The 21,684-nt window shown below is 34.6% G+C and overlaps 1 protein-coding gene across 4 annotated transcripts in view; it reads right to left on the bottom strand.

Annotated features, from left to right (window-relative positions):
* Window positions 1-21,684, bottom strand: part of ATG4C (autophagy related 4C cysteine peptidase) — a 70,358-nt gene that overhangs the window by 43,233 nt on the left and 5,441 nt on the right. For 3 of the 4 annotated variants that reach the window (XM_032494459.1, XM_006181282.3, XM_032494460.1), the window contains exon 2: window positions 4,754-4,893. In XM_032494459.1, the coding sequence (XP_032350350.1) occupies window positions 4,754-4,829 (76 nt within the window). In that variant the 5' untranslated portion in view covers window positions 4,830-4,893. The remainder of the gene's footprint in view (window positions 1-4,753; window positions 4,894-21,684) is intronic. The other variant, XM_032494458.1, reaches the window with a different exon arrangement.

Genomic DNA, 21,684 nt, shown 5'->3' with positions numbered 1-21,684 from the left:
CAAATTACCTTCATAGTCATCTTTTCCACTACTTTCCACTTATACTCAAAGTGGGCTTTACTTTTTGGCTCATCCTATTCCATGACAATATCATCCCCAATACCAGCCCATCTAAATTTGGCCTCTTCTTCTTCTGGCTCCAACATGCACTTGTAAGCAATTTTTGACTCTTCCCACTTAACTCTGATTCTCTTCTCTGAACTCCAACTGGAAATTAGTATTTACTGACCACATATTATATACTAGGAAATAAGCTAGATGCTTTATAGACATTGTTTCTTAGGAATATTATTAGTACTATACTAGAATGATTCTAATCCCTAAGACAGTAACAATCCCCTCCCTCTAAAAGGCAGAATTTCCAAAGCAAATTCTAAGAACTTCATAAAAACCTCAAAAAACAAACAACAAAATTCTTTTAAGAAGGATCCTCTCTCTTTTTCCCTATGCTTTATCCTCTTCCTACCCTCTCTTACCAGTCACCAGTCCTTCCTCAAGAAAAGTTGTAAATCTGACTGGCCAGAGCCTGAGGCTCTGCAAGGGTCCACATTTCACATGAGCAATGATTTATATGCACAAAGCAAGTAAAAGTTGTCTCTTAATGGCTAGGCCTGGAATTGACATAGCCTCATTTCTTTCTTTCTTTTTTTTTTTTTTATTAAACTAGAAACAAGGTTTTATTTGTATAATAATCGATGAGATCAAGAAAAAATTAATTTATTATTTTGCTCTTGAGTTGTATGAGTTCTTTATATATTTGGATATCAACTGCTTATTAGATATATGGTTTAAAGTAGTTTAATTCTGGAGGATGTATATTTATTTTGTTGATACTTCTGCTGTGCAGAAGTTTTTTGTTTGATGTAGTCCCACTTATTTACTTTTGATTTAGTTGCTTGTGCTTTTGGTGTCACATTCAAAAAATTGTTTCCAAGACCAATGTCAAGGAGCTTTGTCTTTTTGTCTTTGATTTTTGAAAGTTTTATTATAATGTGTCTTCGAGAAGATTTCTTTTGGTTGGTTATTGGGGGGACAGCCTCATTTCTATCTCATTCTATTGGTCGATACGAGGCATAGGCCAGCCTAGATTCAATGAGAAAAGAGACAACACAAAATATGATTACTGAGGATTGTCTTTGGAGACTAACTACCATAAACAAAATGTTACCAAAAAACCTACAGTTCATTAAGTCAGCAATATGAAAATCACAAATCAGGCTTTAAACAATGCAAACAAGCCAAAGAACATAAAAATAATAGAGATGATAATGATTTTTTGGAGGATCAGAAACACCCAGAAGAAAGATGATTTACTTCTTAATATTTTTAAAAGGAAATCAAATGTTTATACCTCATAAAGTCATGTAAATAAATGGGAAAAAAGAAAGCAAAAGTGAAACATTTAAGAAAATAAGATCCAATGTCTTTTAAATTGCAAGTAGTACACCATTTTTAGTTCCATCTTCAAGTTCATGTCATAATGTTGACATTTATAAAAATAATCCTAAATTATGTTCATTGTATTCATAGAATGGTGACTGGGGAGCAAGGGAGGTTGGGTTTGAATAAGTTTCAAGACTTACGTAGATATATAACCTTGAATATGTCACTTAGTCTCAGTTTTCTAATTTACAAAAAAAGAATATCTTAGGAAAAGATGAGATTTAAATCTCAGAAAGCTACCTATTTCAGAAAGATATGAGATTTAAATGTGACAGTACATAAACTATCTACAATATGCAGTGAGTGCTCAATGTTAGTCCTTAAACCACCCATACTATATAAACTCAAAGCAAGGAAATTACATTAAATATTTTAGAATAATTTTCACCAATAAAAGTCAAACTAAAATACTACTCCATAACTTATAACTATCTAGAACATGTAGTTACCCTGAACAATCTGTTCTTCAGAGATTAGAGATTACCATAATCTTACTATGCTCACTTAGATATCTAGATATGGAAAGCTACACATATATAAATAACAGGTGAAATAACAATTCCTAAGATACTACTGAAATGTGTTGAGTACCTGTATGACAATATTCAGACCTCATAATGAAATCTTTATCACATAACCTATCCATCAGATTAAATGGCTGAAAAAGAACATAAACCTCTGTTTGCAGCTGACATGATTTTATATACAGAAAAGTCCTATAGAATCCACAAAAAATTATTAGAACTAATCAAGGAGATCATTACATTTACAAGATACAAGATCAAATCCCAAAAATCAATTGTATTTCTATATACTAACAATGAAGAATCTAAAAGGAAATTAAGAAAACAATTCATTTTAAAACAGCATTGAAAAGAATACTTAGGAATAACTTTAACAAAAAAAGTGCAAGACTTGTACACAGAAAACTACAAAACATCATGGAAAGAAATTAAAGACCTAAATAAACAGAAAGATATCCCATGTTCATGGATTGGAAGACTTAATATGGCAATACTGTTAGGATAGCAATACTCTGAAAACTGTTAAGAGGGCAATACTTTCTCTGAAAACTGATCTACAGATTCATTAAATCTTTATCAAAACCCCAGCTGGGGACTGCAGAAATTGATAAAATGATCAAAAATTCATATGGAAAAATGCATGGGATTCAGAATAGTCAAAACAATCTGGGAAAAGAAAAACAAAGTTGGAGGAAACATACTTTCTAATTTCAAATTTCGCAAAAAGCTAAACTACGAAGAGAATGTGGTGCTGGCATAAGGGCAGACATATAGATAAACTGAATAGAATTGAGAATCCAGAAATAAACCCTTACATCTGTGGTCAACTGATTTTAGATAAGGGTGGCAAGGCCATTCAATGGGGAAAGAATATCCTTTTAAACAAATGGTGCTGGGACAATTAGATAGCCACATACAAAGAATGAAGCCAAACCTCTACCTCACATCATATGCAAAACTTAACTCAAAATGGATCAAAGACCTAAATATAAGAGGTAAAATGATAAAACTCTTAAAATAAATGTAGGTGTAAATCTTCAAGATCTTGATTTAAGCAACAGTTTCTTAAGCACAACATCAAAAGCACAAGCAACCAAAAAATAGGTAAATTGGACCTCATCAAATTTTAAAAGTTTTATCCTTCAGTGGACACTATCAAGAACGTGAAAAGACAATAATCCATGAATGCGAGAAAATGTATGAAAAACATACACTTGTTGACGGATTTTTATCTAGAATATATAAGAACTCTTACAACTCAATAATAAAGACAACCCAGTTTTAAAATGTGCAAAACATTTTAATGGATATTTCTCCAAAGAATATATAGAACAGACCAATACATACAGGAAAAGATACTTAACTTCATTTATTCATCAGGGAAATGCATATCAAACTCACACTGAGATACTTCACACCCACTAGAATGAGTCTAATTAAAAAGATGGACATTAACAAGCATTGGTGAGAAATTCAAACCCTCAAATATTGCTGGTGGGAATGCAGAGCAGTGCAAGCACTCTGGAAAACAGTCTGTCAATTCCTCAAAAAGTTAAAGTTAACATAAGACCCAGCAACTCTACTCCCAAGTGTATACCCAAAAGAACTGAAAACATACATTTACACAAAAACTTGTACACAATATTCAGAGCAGCACTATTCATATAGCCAAAAAGTGGAAACAACCCAAATATCCATCAACTGATGAATGGGTAAAGAAAATGTGGTACAATCATAGAAGGAACTATTACTCAGCCATATAAGGGAATAAACTACTGATATATACATGCTACAACACTGGAGAAATTTGAAAACATTATGCTAAGTGAAAGAAGTCAGAAAGAAAAGCCCATAAGTTGTATAATACTGTTTTTATGAAATGTCCAGAATAGGCAAATTCAGAGACAGAAAGTAGACTGGTGGTTGCCAGAGACTGGAGGTGGGTTGGGAGGAATACAAAGTAGTTGCTGTAGAGTACAGGGTTGCTTTGTGGGGTGATGAAAATGTTCTGGAATTAGACAATGATGATGGTTGCGCATTGTTGTGAATATACTAAAAACCACTGAATTATATACTTTAGAAAGATGAATTTTATTAGTATATGATTTGTACCTCAATTTTTCAAAAAATTAATGTTCATCATCTTCAAAATGCAATGTCAAGTTATTATCAAGTTATAACTGTCCAAATAGCTAGCTGGCCATGACTTCCAGTGAATCAGGAGCCAAATATCAATTGGGTTTTACCTGAATTTGCATTGTCAAGGGGTTTTACTAAATTTCATCATTCCTATTTTATGGTTATGAACTTCCTCCTATTGAAACTGGTTCTGCTGAGTATTCCTCCATCTTTGAAGGATTCTTACCAAGAGTAACTAAGTTAAAAATAAGGGTCTGAGGGTACTTATAGGAGAAGGTCACAGGTTTTGGCATGTGAACTTTATACTGTCTGCCTTGTGTGTTCAGAGGTCTATTTTGCTTGCTTCTGGTTCATACATGAGGTTGCCTGAAATTGGGTATAAAAAAATTGAGGTATTATCATCGCCTGAATAAATTCTACCTGCTTTGAAATTTTCTTTTTTAAAGGACGACATGCTATGCCTGAGTTTCTAAACGATGTTTATGATGATATTTGGCTCTTTCTTCAATGTATTCATATCTATACTCCTTACAGAAATATTTCATTCAAAGAGAACCTCAGCATTTGTCAGTGACTTAATAAGGGAGACAACACATGTCTTCAAATATTTCTTTGGATTTATACAATTTTCGAATCATGATACTTACTGTATTTCATGTTGTTCCAAGCAGATACAAATTTAGTTTTTAGCTTGTCAACTTCATCTGTTCCTGTGGCCTCCATATTCAGATTCTAAAGAAAAAGCCATCACTCGATTGCATTCTTCTATACAGTTTAGTCTTCTGTTCTGACATAAAGAAAAAAAATTCCAAGTAATCAGTATATATTTTATGGTACAACATCTGCTAAAGTTACTTAAGTGATTAAATACAATTTGAACGGGAAATGAGCAAACCAATTTTTCATTTTACAGAATAGAATACACATATTCTATAAATATTTTAATTACAAAATACATGGAATACTAAATATGCAACAATAAAAATTATCACACAAACCAAACAATAACCTCTCCCAAGTACTCACAATGAAGAACAGTAACTTAGTAACACAGGTGAGCTTTGGTGTTTGTGAGACTATTCAAGATCTATTTGTAATCAGAGAAGGTGATTTGAAATGCTATAAGAAATGATGACTATTTTCATAATGGAGGCTTCCATTTACATTGATTATGTCACTACTTTCATATAAAGCCAGACCATTTTTTTTAATTAAGGCATTTCCTATAATATCCTTCCTACTGTAGCATTTTTTGAAAAATAGAATGGCTTAAATTTACAACAGAAAATGTTTTCTTACTTTAAAATAAGGATAAATATAGTTCATAACTATTTGCTTTTTAAGTTACTTAAGGGAAAATTGAGATGTATGATTTAATCTGAATGAAAAACAAATTATAACTGAAAATGCTTGAGCTTATTGGCAATAATTCAGACAGTTTGCTTTTCAAGAAAAGAATGCCACACAGAACACTAGACTTTCAGGGTTACAAATTTCAACTCAGAAGTCTTGATACATTCATTTCTCTAACAACAGACATTCCATTTTATAATATGTATTAAAAGCTAATTATTCATTATAATTGAGGCAGAAGAAAGCATGTCCACTGGAAGAATTTAAAAAGCCAATGCAGGAAGGGATAATTTGAGAGTTTGAGATTTGCAGATACTACCTACCATATATAAAGTAGCTAAACAACAAGTTTATACTGTATAGCACAGGAAACTATATTCGATATCTTATAGTAACTTACAATGACAAAGAATATGAAAAGGAATATATGCATGTATATGCATCACTGAAACATTATGCTATACAGCAGAAATTGACACATTATAAACTGACTATACTTCAATTTTAAAAATTACCCCAAAAATTACAAAAAAAAAATTATCTATATATAAAAGCCAATGCAACTAAAAATAAACTCATGGTTATCAGGGGAGAAGGGGGTGGGAAGGGATAAATTAGGAGTTCAAGATTTGCAGATACTAACTACCATCTATAAAATAAACAAGTTTATACTGTATAGCACAGGGAACTATGTTCGACATCTTGCAGTAACCTACAATGAAAAAGAATATGAAAAGGAATATATGTATGCCTATGTATGGCTGAAACATTCTGCTGTATACCAGAAATTGACACAACATTGTAAACTGACTATACTTCAATTTAAAAAAAATACACACAAAAAATTTATATATATACACAAAAAAGCCAATGCAACTAAGAAAAGAGTCCAAAAAAGTGGCATGAGATGTGGCTATAGGGTTAGACAGGGGCCAGAGCATACAGGGCTTTAAGGACCATGTTAAGAATTTTATATTCTTTATCCTAAGAGCAACTGGTTCCAAACAGGAATACCAGAATCAGATTCTGTGGGTTTGTTTGGAGTTTTCTGACTCCAGCACAGAGAACAGATTGAAAAGGGACAAGAGTAGAAGGTGAGAGCTTACTACTATGTTATAGGATGAGGAGAGGATGGTAGCTTGGACTGGAGCAGTGGAGAGAGAAATGGACATGTGAAGAAACATGTCAAAAATTCAGTAAGACATGAAGTGATAAAAATGGATGTGGAAGGTGAGAAAGAGGAGTATGTCAAAGATACACCCAGGTTCCTGGCTTGTGAAATAAAAGAGATTGTGCCAATCACTGAAATAGGGAACATTAGGAGAGGGGCAGGTTAGAGGGAGAAGATCACAAATTAGATTTATGTAAAGTCTGAGACGCCTCTGAGATACAGTAGAGAATCATTCATTGTTATTTAATCATTCGATAGGCTATTGCCTGGCATTGTTCTAGGTCATGCAGATAATAGCTTAGGACAGAAACAGTAAAATACTTGCTCTCACGGAGCTTACATTCTAGATATATTCTAGAGAAGCCAACAAGGCAGTTGGATATATAGATCTGGAGCTCAAGGGTGAAGTTTGGGCCAGAGCTATTAATTTGAGAACTGCTGATGTACAAATGAAGAGTTAGAGCTATGAACACGTTTCTCAAGGATTCTGACTGATCCACGTGTACACCTCCAGCCTTGAGGATGATATTCAAGGCCCTTTGTGAAATTACGTCTGCTCACTTACTCAGCTTTCTCTCTTGCCACTCTCTCACATGCATGATATACTAAAGCCATTTTTAATATTAATATTAAAGCTTCCTAAACTTGATATGCTATCTGACACCTCCATGACTTTGCATTTGCTGTTCCCTCCACCTAGAATGCCTTCCTGCTCACCTTCACTTTTTGACTGCCTTACTATCACAAGTCCCTAAGACCCAGCTTAAATTTCTCCTCCTCTGGTAAGGTTAGTAAAATTTCTACCCTCCTCTCAATTTCACACTAGCACAGAAGTCCCTCTTCTTAGCTCTCTTAGGATCCCATGTCTTCCTCTATCACAGCTCTCATCACACTGTATAGTAATTAATTGTTTCTTACCTGTTTCTCACACTAGATGGTAAATTTTTAAAGTGTCCTTAAATTTTGCCTGACACACTCAAAATGATTATCAAATAAATCAGCGAACTGATAAATCAATGAAATGTAGTAGTACTTACACCTGCTCTAATTAGAGTATTTTCAACTGACAACTAGAATAAAGAAAAAAAAAATTCCTCCCAAAAGTGCATTATTTAACAAAATGTGGAAAAGCAAGAAGGAGAAATGTTTATAAAATGTGTGAATTATATATAGTGCATCCACATGATGGGTTATATATCCATTAAAAATATCTCCAAAGAGTTTGTGAAAATGAGAAAATACTATTCAGAATCTAAAACTTTCTGTATCATATGATATTGGCTGGGGGCTACGGAGGAGGTGAAGAACTCAAAAAACTGAACCAAAATGTTAAAAGTAGTTTCCCTGTACGTCAAATTGTGTGTGGTATTTTTATATCACTATTTTCCCTCTTTTCCAAATTTCATACAAAGAAAATATGATATGTAATTTTTAGAATTTAAAAAGCTTATTTTTAAGAAGCCACCAGCCATGAATCTTTTAAATCCAAAATGTTTAAAATAAGAAAATGTACATATATGTACTTTCTTTCTAAGTCTGAAAGAAGGTAGGCCACAGGGAAGACTTTGGCTCAAACAGTTCCCAACACCAGCTACCAGGAACACTCTGCACTGTCCCTAGCAAGAATGTGAAAGTCAAGATGCCTTTAAAATAGGGGAAGCAACGAAGACAAAATGAGACATTTTGGATGGGGAAAGCCTGTATCTTAGATAATGACTCCTAAATAAATAATTAACCGAAGTAAGATATTGTGACAGATACAGAAACTAAAAAATCAAATATTCTAACCTCAAGGAACTTAGAGTGCAATAAATTGTTAAATTGTTCTTTTACTGTTATTTTTACTCCAACCCCCTGTTACTTATAGACTATTTATTCAGAGTAACTTTAGCCTGAAATTTGAAACATTTTAAATGTTTTTGGAACATATCCTTAAATCTTTTATAAGAATACATTTATTGTCATTGTTATATAGAGTAGATGAGAACAATAAAATTATTATCATATGGTCAAATTAGTTAAGCTGCTACTAGTTTAATAATTCAGCATAATTACTTTTCATATAACTAAAATTGAATTCTAATCTTCTACAAAGACAGAAACCCACTTTATATCTATAACAAACATTCAAATGGCCGTTTTTTTAAATCCTAACATTAGAACAGCAATGAATTTGAAGTGATCCCTTGAACCACATTAGAAAGTATTATAAACTGAAACATTTTAAAAAAGGAATAACCAAAAATTCCTAATGAGGAAAGGATTTGCCTTACTGCATATTAAAACACATTATAAAACTACAGTAATTAAAGTTTAGTAGTATTTAAATTTATAATTCTTATTAGCAAAGAATGACACTGAATAAAACATAATAGGGAGTATGGAAATAAATCCAAGCATATCTGAGAATTTAGTGACTGATACAGGAGATACTTCACATCAGTGAGAAAAGATGGCTAATTTAGAAAATAGTGCTAGAATAAAAAGCTAGCCAGTTTAAAAAATTAAGCTACCTCACACATTATGAATTCTAGACCAATCAAGGAATTAAATGCAAATGCAAACACATGTCACATACTACAAAGAAGTACTGATTTAAATGTTTTTAACAATCTTGTAGAAAAGGCCTTTCTAAGCATGGTATGCAAAACTAGAAATCATAAAGGAAAGTAAAATTACATAAAAATGAAAACTTCTATAGAGGAAGAAGAAAAAGAGCATTAACAGGATGACTAATTAATCAAAAAAACCAACATATATTATATAGACAAAGGATTAGTGTTCCTAATATACAAAGAGCTCTTACAAATCAATAAGAAGAAAAAATGGGAAAAACAGACAGACAGGCATTCTAAAAGAAGAGGGTCAATAAACATGAAAATATTTTCAAACTTACTGGATCAAAGTAATGCACATTAAAGGAATTTAATATTTTTTCACCTGTGCAATAGATGAAATTGGAAAGCTTGAGGTAACAAGCATTTTACATAATTATTTCTCAAACAATAAACTCCTTGAAGGCAGAGAATGTGTCTTGCTCACCACTATATCCTCACAACTAGCACATCGGTGTGTTAATAGGCACAAATATCTGCTGATGACTAAACTATGTTACATACATATTATGATGATACATATTGTGACCTGTATTTATCACCATAAAAAGCTATCCAGGGAGCATCAAAATATATAAGGCAAACTTCAAGAAGAAACAGATGAAACCACTCTTATAATTAGAGGCCTAATTAACACCCTTGCATCAAAAAATGGACAGGTTCAGCAGGCAAAAAATCAGTAAAGACATAGCTGCACTCAACAGCACCATCAATTAACGGGATGTAATAGACAGCTACAGGCTACTTTACCCGACACCAGCAGATTACACATTCTTCTCAGGTACGTACAGAATATTCACCAAAATGGACCACATTCTGGGCCATAAAATAGCCCTTAACAAATTTAAAAGGATAGAAATTATATAACATTTGATCTTACTACAGTGAAGTTGAACTGGAAATCAGAAGATAGCCCCAAAATCTCAAAATACTTGGAGATTAAACAACATACCTCTAAAATAAGTAAATAAGAAAGGAATCAAAGAAGAAATCTCAAGAGAAATTTTAAAATATTTTGAATTAAACAAAAATAAAAATGTAACATCAAAATTTGTGGAATGCAACAAAAGTATGCCTACAGGGGAATTTATAGCACTGAATGCATATATTAGAAGAGAAGAAAGATCTAAATCAATAATATAAGCTTCCACTTAGGACACCAGAAAAAGAAGAGCAAATTAAATCTAAAGTAAGAAAAAAAAAAAAGAAATAATAAAAATTAGGGCAGAAAGAAAAAAAAAATCAGTAGAGAAAATCAATGAAACCAAAAGCTGCTTCTTTGAAAAGACTGATAATATCTATATGCCTCTAGCCAGGCTATTAAGAAAAAAGAGAGAAGACACAAATAACGAATATCAGAAATGAAAGCATAGATCCCACAGACATTAAAAGAACAATAAAGAAACATGAACAATTCTATCCTCACAAAGTTGTGATAACCTAGATTAAATGACAAATCCTTTCAAATCTTTGAAAGACAGTCTACCAAAACTCACACAAGAAACAGACAATCTAAATAGGGCCATATCGATTTTAAAAATTGAATCAATAATTAATGACCTTCCAAAACACAAAACATCAGGCCCAGAAGGCTTCACTAAATTCTACCATAGATTTATGAAAGAAATTATATCCATTCTCTACAATCTCTTCCAGAAGACAGAAGAAGAGGGAATATTTCCAAACTCATTTTATGAGGTTGGTATTACCTTAATATCAAAACCAAATTATGAGAAAAGAAAACTAGTGATCGGTATCTCTCAGGAACACAGCTGCAAAAATCCTTAACTAAGTATTACTAAATCGAATTCAACAATGCACAGGAGATGCATCTGGGTGGCGTAGGTAGACTCTGAGCTCATCTCCTCCCACAGCCAAAATTACAACTATTTACAGAGCAACTATTCATTACAGACCGGCAGACTAACAGACAAGATCTTCAACAACCAGAAATACAAAGAATTAACAACAATGAGATGGATAGGAGAGGCAGAGACGCGTTATAGTCAAGACTCATACCCCAGGGTATGATTTGGCTTTGAAGGCCAGCAGGGTTTACTTTCAGGGGAGCCAGAAGGCTGTGGGAAATCAAGACTCTGTTCTTAAAGGACTCAGTCAAAACCTCACAGTCTCTGAGACCCAAGGCAGAAGCAGTAATTTGAAAGGAGCCTGGGCCAGATCTACTTGCTGATCATGACAGAGAGGCAGGAGGCAACTGGAGCTCACCCTGGGGACATACACACTGGTGACAGCCATTTTGGGGAGCCTGTACTACCATGAGGACACTGGTGCTGAGAAGTGCCATTATGGGCTCCTCTATCTGGCTTATTAATGCTGGGAGCCCCTCCCACCAGCCTATCACCAATGGTACTGGGATTCCTGAGGCCAAGCAGCTAGCTGGGAGAGATACTGTCCCACATACCAGCAGACTGGCCATCTTAAGAACCCCTGAGCCCACAGCCTCCCCAGGACCTGCCCTGTCCACCAGAGGGCCCAGGACCCAGCCCCATACACCAGTGCACTGGCAGTAGCCTTGGAACCTCCAGGGCCCTGGAGCCAGAGGCCCCAGGGCCTGGCCCCACCTACTGGTGGGCAGACACTTACCCGAGGACTCCCTGGGCCCAGGCCTTGCCCACCAGTGGGCAACATATCAACTCCAGGATACCCAGGGCCCTGCAGCCAAAGACCCCATGATACAGCTCTGCTCACCAGTGGGCAGGCACTAGTCCAGGACCATGTGGGCCTCAGCCCAACCCACCAGTAGGCTGACACCAGATCTGGAATCCCTGGGCTCTACAGCCAGAGATCCTAGGACCCAGCTCCACCAACCAGTGGGCTGCACTAGCTCCAGGATCCAGCTTCAGCCATCAGTGGGTGGGCACCAGCACAAGGATCCCATCGGCTACGAACCCACCCATCAGAGGGCAGACACCAGGCCCAGGACCACTGCAGGCCCAGGACCACTGCAGCCCCAGTCTGCCATGTCAGGACACAGCCCACCCACCAGCTCAGAACAACCACTGGGATATCCTGGGTTCTGACCCTGCCAACCAATAGGCCAACATGAGCTCTGGGGCACCTTGGGGCCCTCAGCCAGCCACCCCAGGATCTGGCCCAACTCACCAGTGGGCCAAAACCAGCTTTGGGACACCCCAGATCCTGCAGCCAGCCATGTCAGAAAATGGACCTAAATATCAGGCAGGCCAGTACTAAAGCCAGGACCCCCATTCCCACAACCACCCATCCCAGAACCCAACTCCCACCCACCAGTGGAGGGAGCACTACCCCCAGGGCCCCCTGGGATTCTGCAGTCAGCTGCCTCATGATCCAGCCCCACCCACTATAAGCCAGAAGCCCCTGCACAAGGCAGGGTCTGACAACCAACCAGACTGGAGGCCAGCCACACCTACCAGACCACCCACAGTAGTCAACCCACCACAACAGACAGACCCATGCAGCCCAAATAGGGGGCACTCCCAGAGCATATACCTCTGGTGACTACAGGGGGGTGCGCTGCTGGGATGCACAGGATGTCTTCTACACAAGGCTACTTCTCCAAGGATGAGAAACTTAATCAACCTACCAAATACATAAAAATGAAAACAGCAAATTAGGCAAAATGAGGCAACAGAGAAACATGCTGCAATGAAGGAACAAACGCAGAAGACCTAAGTGAAGTAAAGATAAGCAATTTAACCAATAAAGAGTTCAAAGTAATAACCATGGAGATGTTCACAAAACTTGGGGAGAAGATTGGATTGACAGAGTGAGAAGTTAGAAGTTTGTAATAAAGAATAAACAGAGATGAATACAATAGCTGAAATAAAAAATACACTAGGAAGAATCAACAGCAGATTAGATGATACAAGCAATGGATCAGCGAGCTGGAAGACAGACAGTGAACATCACTAAAGCTGAATAGAAAAAAAAAAGAATAAAAAGAAACAAGGACAGTTTAAGAGAACTATGGACAGTATGAATTAACATTCACATTGCAGGGGTCCCAGAAGGAGAAGAGAGAGAGAAAAGGGCAGAGAACCTATTGAAGACGTAACAGCTGAAAAACTTTCCTAAACTGGAAAAGGAAACAGACACAGACATCCAAGTCCAGGAAGCACAGAGTCCCAAACAACATCAACCCAAAAAAAGATCACAACAAGACACATTGTAATTAAATTGGCAAAATTTAAAGATAAAGAGAGAATATTAAAAGCAGCAAGGGAGGCTAGGGTTGCTTCATTGAGAGGCTAGGCTTTGGGGCTACCATGGACTTTCCTACCTCTGAGGGAAAGACATAGCTATGATGATGTTTGGGTTCCTGGCTCCAGTTGAGAGTTAAGTGAAGCAGGGACAAGAAATGGAGAGAGAGAAGGTCCCTGAAGACATCACTGGAGCTCTGCTAGCCAGCCAAGCCCAAGGCTAACTTTATCCTGGATCATCTTGTCATACTGAGTTAGCACCTGTCACTTGCCATCACGAAGCCCACCAGACACAAGTGCCTGGTGTTTACAGGAAAAGAAAAAAAAAACCAAAAAAACAAAAAAACACTTACGTGTAAATCAAACAAAACATGTACAGGATCTATATGAAGAAAACTACAAAACTCTGAGAGATATCAAAGAAAAAATAAATAAATAGAGAGATATTCATGGATAGAAAATGGACTGATGTTGCCAATATGTCAGTTATTCCAAACTTGATCTATAGATTCATTGCAATCTCAATCAAAATCCCAGCTATTATTTTGTAGACACTAACAAATTGATTCCAAAGTTTATATGGGGGAGGGGATAGCTCAAGTGGTAAAGTATATGCCAAGCATGCACAAGGTCCTGGGTTCATTCCCTGGTACTGCCTCTAAAAATAAATAAATAAACTTAATTACTTCCTCTCCCCACAGAAAGGAAGAAAGAAAGAAAGAGAGAGAGAAGGAAAGAGAGAGAGAAAGAGAGAAGGAAAGAGAGAAGGAAGAAAGGAAAGAAAGAAAGAAGAGAGAGAGAAAGAAAGGAAAAGGAAAGGGAGAAAGGGAGAAAGAGAGAAAGAGAGAAAGAAAGAAAGAAAGAAAGAGAGAGAGGGAGGGAGGGAGGAAGGAAGGAAGGAAGGAAGAAACAAAGAAAAGGAAGTTAGTTTATATGGAGAGGCAATAGACAAAAAATAGCCAACATAATATTGAAGAACAAAGTTGGAAGAATGACACTATTCAATCTCAAGACTTATTATAACACCACAGTAATCACAACAGTGTGGAATTTCCAAAAAATAGACAATTAGATCAATGGAACAGAAGTAGACTCACATAAATATAGTCAACTGATGTTTGACAAAGAAACAAAGGCAAAACAACAAAGCAAAGACAGTCCTTCCAACAAATGATGCTGTAACAATTAGACATCCACACACAAAAAACTGAATCTTAACACAGGTAATATACCCTTCACAAAAATTAACTCTAAATGGATTATAAACCTAAATGTTAAACACAAAACTATAAAAGTCCTAGACGATAACATAGAAGAAAACCTGAAAGACCTTGAGTATGGTGATAAATTTTTAGATATGACACCAAAGGTAAAATCCCTAAAAGAAATAGTTGGTAAGCTGGACTTCATCAAAATTAAAAACTTCTGCTCTGCAAAAGACAATGTCAAGAGAATGAAAAGTTCAAGCCACAGACTGGGAGAAAATATTTGCAAGAGACATATCTGATGAGGGACTGTTATCCAAAATACACAATGAGCTTTAAAACTCAACAATAAGAAAACAAACAACCCAATTTAAAAATGGTCCAAGGACCTTAACATACACCTCACAAGAGAAGATCTACAAATGGCAAGTAAGCATATGAATATATGCTCCACATGATATGTCATTAGGGAAATCAAATTAAAACAATGATGAGATACCACTATATATCTATTAAAATTACCAAAATCCAAAACACTGACAACACTGAATGCTGGCAAGGTTAAATACTCTTACTTATTGCTGATGGGAATGCAAGATTGTACAGCTATTTTGGAAGATAGTTTGGAAGTTTCTTAAAAGCTAAACATACTCTTACCATATGATGCAGCAACTGTGCTACTTAATATTTACTCAAATGAAATGAAAAGTTATATCCATACAAAAACTTGCACACAGATATTATAGCAGTTTTATTCATAACTACCAAAACTGGGAAGCAACCAAGATATTCTTCAATAAGTAAATAGATAAATAAACCATGGTACATCCAGACAATGGAGTATTATTCAGAACTAAAAAGAAATGAGCTATCAAGTCATTAAAAGGGGAGGGTATAGCTCAAGTGGTAGAGTGCATGCCTAGCACGCATGAGGTCTTGGGTTCAATTGCCAGTAATGCCTCTAAAAATAAATAAATAAATCTAATTACTTATCCCCCCCCAAAAAACTAAAAAAAATTTTGTTTATAAACAAAAGATATCAAGGAAAACTAAATGTATATTACTAAGTGAAAGAAGCCAATCTGTAAAAGCTACACACACTGCGTGATCCAACCACATAACATTCTGGAAAAGGCAAAACTATGGGAACAGTAAAAAGTAGTTGCCAGGGATTGGGGGGTTAAGGGGAGAGAATCAGTAGGCAGAACACAGAGTATTTTTAGAGCTGTGAAACTATTTTATATGCTACTATAATGGTTTATACATCTCAGTATACATTTTTCAAATCATAGAATGTACAACACCAAAGGTAAACCCTAATGTAAACTATAGACTCTGGATGATAATGGTATATCAAAGGTTTCTCACTTGTAAAAAATCTACCACTCTGGTGCAGGATTTTGATTGTGGAGGAAGTTATGAGTGTCAGAGGGGAGGAGGTATATGGAAGAAAATTCCATATGCTTTCTGCTCATTTTTGCTGTAAATCTAAAAATGCTCTAAAAATAAAGTTTATTATTTTTTTAAAGAGCTATCCCGGGCACAGAGTGAGAAAAAAGAGAGAGAACAGCAAGAATACAATTTATGCATCTATATACATATGTATTATGTATGTGTGTGTGTATGTATATATATATATATGCCTACCCACACACACACACATGCACACATATATGCATAAAACAATGTCTAGAAGTCCATAATGTTAAAAGTAGAAATCTCTCAGAGATGTCATTTTTATTTTCCTTTTTGTACTTCTCTTTATTAAATTGCTTACAATGAGCCTCTTTTAAAATAATAACAAAATTATTCAAAAATAAGTTGCTCAAATGAAAAACTACACAAAATTACAAATGTGTCCTGACTATGCTAAATTCTAACAAAACAACTGAAACTACTCGACTAAGAAAGCTACATAGAAAACATTCTATTACAAAATTCCTGAACAGTCTATAAAAAAGATAAAAATGCTGAGACAAAGTGCTTTTTCCTTTTTAAGATAAACAGTATTATTCTTGTGGTTCTTAAAGATATCAGATTCAGCTATTCAGTCATGTAAAAAACAACTTTCTCAAAGTAATTCCCTAGAGCAGCTCTGGCTGAAAAAAATGGCTTGGAGGCTATCTGTTGTTAATTCATAATTTTTGTTTCTCCTTAAAATAAGTATGGTGAGATCTGGAAAGAGGAAAAGGAATAAATAAATACTCAAGCCCATCAGTCTATTAAAATATTTTCTTTAAATGAGTCATGGGTGAAATGTAGGTAATATAGTTAATAATTATGTAATATCTTTGTATGATGACATAGTATAGCTAGACTTATTGTATTAATTATTTGGAAATGTATAGAAATATCAAATCACTATGTTGTGTAACAGGAACTGGCACAGTGTCTAGGTCAATTATACTTTAAAAACAAACAAATTCATAGAAAAAGAGATCATATTTGTGGTTACTAGAGGTGGTGAGGGGAAGGGGAACTGAATGAAGACAGTCAGAAGGTACAAACTTCCCATTATAAGATGATTAAGTACTATGGATGTAATGCACAACATGATAAATATAATTAACACTGCTGTATGTTATATATGAAAACTAAGAGATTAAATTCTAAGAGTACTCATTACAGAAAAATTTTTTCTATTTCTTTAATTTTGTATCTATATGAGATGATGGATGTTCCTCAACTTACTGTGATAATCATTTCATGATGTATATAAGTCAAATCATTACACTATATATCTTAAACATATACTGTGCTGTGTATCAATTATATCTCAATAAAGCTGTAAGAAAAAAGCATATATTAATATAAAAAATCAATGGTGGGGGTGGGAAGGAATAAATTTGGAAGTTTGAGATTTGCAAATGTTAACCACTATATATAAAAATGGATTTAAAAATTTATTCTGTATAGCACAGGGAATGATACTCAATCTTATAATAATCTTTAATGAAAAAGAATATGAAAATGAATATTCGTATGTATATGCATGACTGGGACATTGGGCTGTACATCGGAAATTGACTGTACTTCAATTAAAAGAAAAGAAAATATGTTAAAAAAGGTATTTTCTAATAAATATAAATGCTAATTTAAAGTAATAATTAAAAAAAATCAATGGTGAGAGGGTATAGCTCAGTGGTAGAGTGCATGGTTAGCAGGCATGAGGTCATAGGTTTGATTCCAAGTATCTATGTTACATTAAAAAAAAATGATAATAATAAATAACTAAACCTAATTAACTCCCTCCCCAAAACAAACAAAAACAAAAAAATCAATGAAGAAAATTTTTTTTCTTTATATTTGTGTGAGAAAAGCCAGGGAAAGACAAACAGTACTTTTAGTTTAACTACAAATGAGGGAAAAAAACACAAATGAAGAAACCATGATTCTAAACAATCCTCGTCCACAAATTTCCTTTCCAAAAGCTTTAAAAAAAAAAACATTAAAAAAGAAAGAAAGAAAGAAAGAAAAACAAATTAAAATTCATTTGTCTATCAAGTATAAAGTAAAGAGATGATTTATCCATTATCCAGTGTATTTCAATCTACTGTGATACCTAAAGTACCTGATTTGAATGCCCTAGGATAAAAAAAATGATATGCCAAAATTCTTGTTTATGTAGTGCTGTCAGAGCCTCAGTAATGGAAAACCATCAAAATAGCATTCTTCACAATTTTCAAATGCTTTTTAGAAGGGATTTATTATTTATTTCTTAAAACTTTGGAGAAATTAGTAACTTTTTTCAAGTAGACTTTCTTTAGTAATGCATACTACAACAAATCTTACCATCTACCATTTTCATATTTCTGTTTGCTGCTTACATTCTAACAAATCATTTTTAATTAAAAAATAATAGCATTAACGATGAGAAAACTCTGTTTCTCAGAAAATATAAAACTACCAGATGAGGTTTATTCCTCAACTTTATTGTTAATGATTTGAAAAGCAGAGTGAAGACTAAACAGTTTTTTTGGAAGGCAGAAATACAACATTTGACATGAAATCACCGACTGAGATCCAAATGTCATTTTTAGAGTCACTTTTCTAGTCATAACCATGCATTAAGACACTCGATAAATTATAAACTGACAAATGTAAAGGGTACTCAAATCAATGTCCCCAAAGGGCAGATGAAGGTAATCACACTCTCTTATATGGCAATAGATAGAATATTTTATCCACTGAGGATTTAAAGCCGAGTAAAATCTCCTGACAGAACTTCAGGGACTGATTCTATAGAATATATCTTAGCCACATGGTACAACCAATTAAAAACACTGCACACTTCCAGGATTTGCGTATACTTGGGCATCTTCCTCAAATGGTATTCTGAAGCAAAAGAAATATAGATATTGATTTAGAATTTTTGATTTGCCTTTTTTAGCTATACCATCAAATATAATCAACTGTGAGAAAGTTTTTCATCTTCTGTAAACGTTTCCTCCTGCTCACATTTTTAGTAACAAGTAACAATCCCTTGTCTAACCTTGAATGTCTCTCAATACGTTAGTCATCTGTATTCTCTCATTTATTCTCCCCATCTCAGTTCTTTGTTTACAGAAACATCAACTGTTCTGTCCATTTCTATTCCCTCCCTTTTCCTATACTTGTCAGTCTTTCTATCTTAATGCACTGAACTTGTAGTCTAAAAATGTTCCAGAGTGATTTTTTTTTTTTAAGTAGCAAATATGAAGAAAGGAAGAGCACTGGTAATATTTATTTGGATTGTCCTCTTTCAGAGCTAAGGGTTAGGCAACACAGATGGCAGTAAGAGATAAAGATTAAAAGACTGAGGAAAGGAACAAGCAACAAATAAAGGCAGGACACACATATCCAGAAACTGGGCTGGTAGTTTTGCCTAAAGGATACATCTTATAAACATTCTTAGAACTCTTCAGGATTACATCCTCCAATTAAAGACACTAAATCAATACACAGCTACTTTATAATGATGACATAAGATGTACTACTTATGTGTTCTTCTCTTAAATTTAAAATGAAAAAGCTAAGTACTAAGCAGACAATCATCTACACTCACATATGACTTGTATCATGTTCCTACAGGCAAAAATCTCCACTTGTGCAGCATTGAGTATTACATGTTCACAGACTGTAAAATCATCATCATAAACAACCTAAGTGGTTGATGACTACAATAAAAACCATTAATGTTATCTGGGATGTCTGTTCTTTGATCTTATCTCTAAGAAGAACATAATACTGACCATAGTCTGATAAATAAATTTTAATTATGTCAGTACCTTAGTAACCTCTGATGAGTCCAAGATAACTGAATGTCATTTAAAGTGCAACTTTGCAAGCTATTAAATACACAGTCCTCATATAAGAAATAATATACTAGGTCAAATCATTTAATCAACAAAATAAACTTAACCTCTACAAGAATTGAAGGATGTCAGAATCTTAGGATTAAAAGGGAACTTAAAAGCATCTAGTAAGTAGTAATATTGATAGTTCTTGATCATTTTCCTACCCAATACTCTCCAATCTACCAGTAATCCCTCCCAATCTGCAGTGCCTGGGTGGGGAAGAGCAATGAAAGAAAATGTGTGAGTTTAAAAAACAAAGCAAAACAAAACAAAACAATCACTCCCATCAATAGGAATCTGATCTCTTCTCTGGTTTGGATTTGCTAATCGCTAATCAGATTCAACCACCCATAAAGTACCAAGATCTTCTTTACAACATCCTTGCCAAGTGCTTTCACCCAGCCCCTGAGTGAACATTTCTAGAACAGGGAGCTCAGTACATAATGAGCTTTGTATTGAGCTGAATATACACCTATAAGTGCAAAATTTAATATTTTAAGCTATTTTTCTCTATTACATAACTGTTCTTGAGTATTCATTTAACTACATGATAATGGCTAATTTTAAACACCTACATGTGCTTAAAAGATATATGAAAGCAAAAGTCTGTGTCCTTATAATTTCCACTAACCGGTCCTGGTTGTACTCTGTGAAATCAATCCCTCTTTCATTTGATTGCCCATCAGATATTTAAAGACATACTTCCTGCTCCTCATCCCGTCCCATCATCTCTTTTCCACATTTAATATTCTCAATTCTTTCAATTAGTCAGAAGATTGTTATATGAGTGGTAATGAATGCCTCAATCAGGGTGCTGGTAAGGGGATAAGGAAGAAGGAGATATAAGCAGTAAGCTGAGATGATAGAACTGGCCAACATCTTATAAATATGTGAATATTTATATGCCCACATACAGGAGAGAGACTAAAGTGACTTGAGATTTCAGGACTGACATTTAAAAGGATAATGATTAACAGAAAAAGACAACCCAAGAGGAAAAGCCTAAGGGGAAGACAGGGAATTCTGTTTGAGACACAGTGTTTTTGAGGTTTATGACAAGTAAATATGGATGAGATCTTTTACAAGTCCCATTCTATTAGATAATTTCGCCAAGAAAAAGTTTCATCCATATTATTGAGACTAGTAATTACATATCATTTAAACACAAAATATCACATTTATCCATTCATCAAGTATTGGGGTGTTTACTCCTGTAAGGCACTGAGGGAAATACAACAAGCCATGAAACCCAATTCCTGTCCCAATTAACCTTACATTCTAAAAAGCAAGATGTTTACAACCTAACCAGGACTCAAGACTGAATGTGGTTATGTCTCACAACATAAATATAAAATGTTATATTCATTAAGAGAAATATTTTTCCCTTTCCAATGAGAATACTCACACATGAAAAAAAACACAGGGTAACACACAGTCATAACTAGCATTCTTCAAGAACAAGGACATACAAATAACATAAATCTTTCTACTCTGGGTGTTAACACAGGAAAACTACTAGCCATATTTTTTAGGAATGAGTTAAAGTACCCTGGACAATTATGTCTATTGTTAAAGATTAATGCTTGAATTGTATTAGCAGTCAAAAGAAGAGCACTGTTTAAAATGTTCACAAACACAATTGTTTTGGCTTACAAATGGAATTATTTGATGTCATTTTTCTCATCATTTCTAATTTTAA

This window comes from Camelus ferus, chromosome 13 (assembly GCF_009834535.1).
Source record: "Camelus ferus isolate YT-003-E chromosome 13, BCGSAC_Cfer_1.0, whole genome shotgun sequence".
NCBI classification, from domain to species: domain Eukaryota; kingdom Metazoa; phylum Chordata; class Mammalia; order Artiodactyla; family Camelidae; genus Camelus; species Camelus ferus.
Note: the sequence above shows the minus strand (reverse complement) of the source record. Positions and strands in the feature narration are given on the sequence as shown.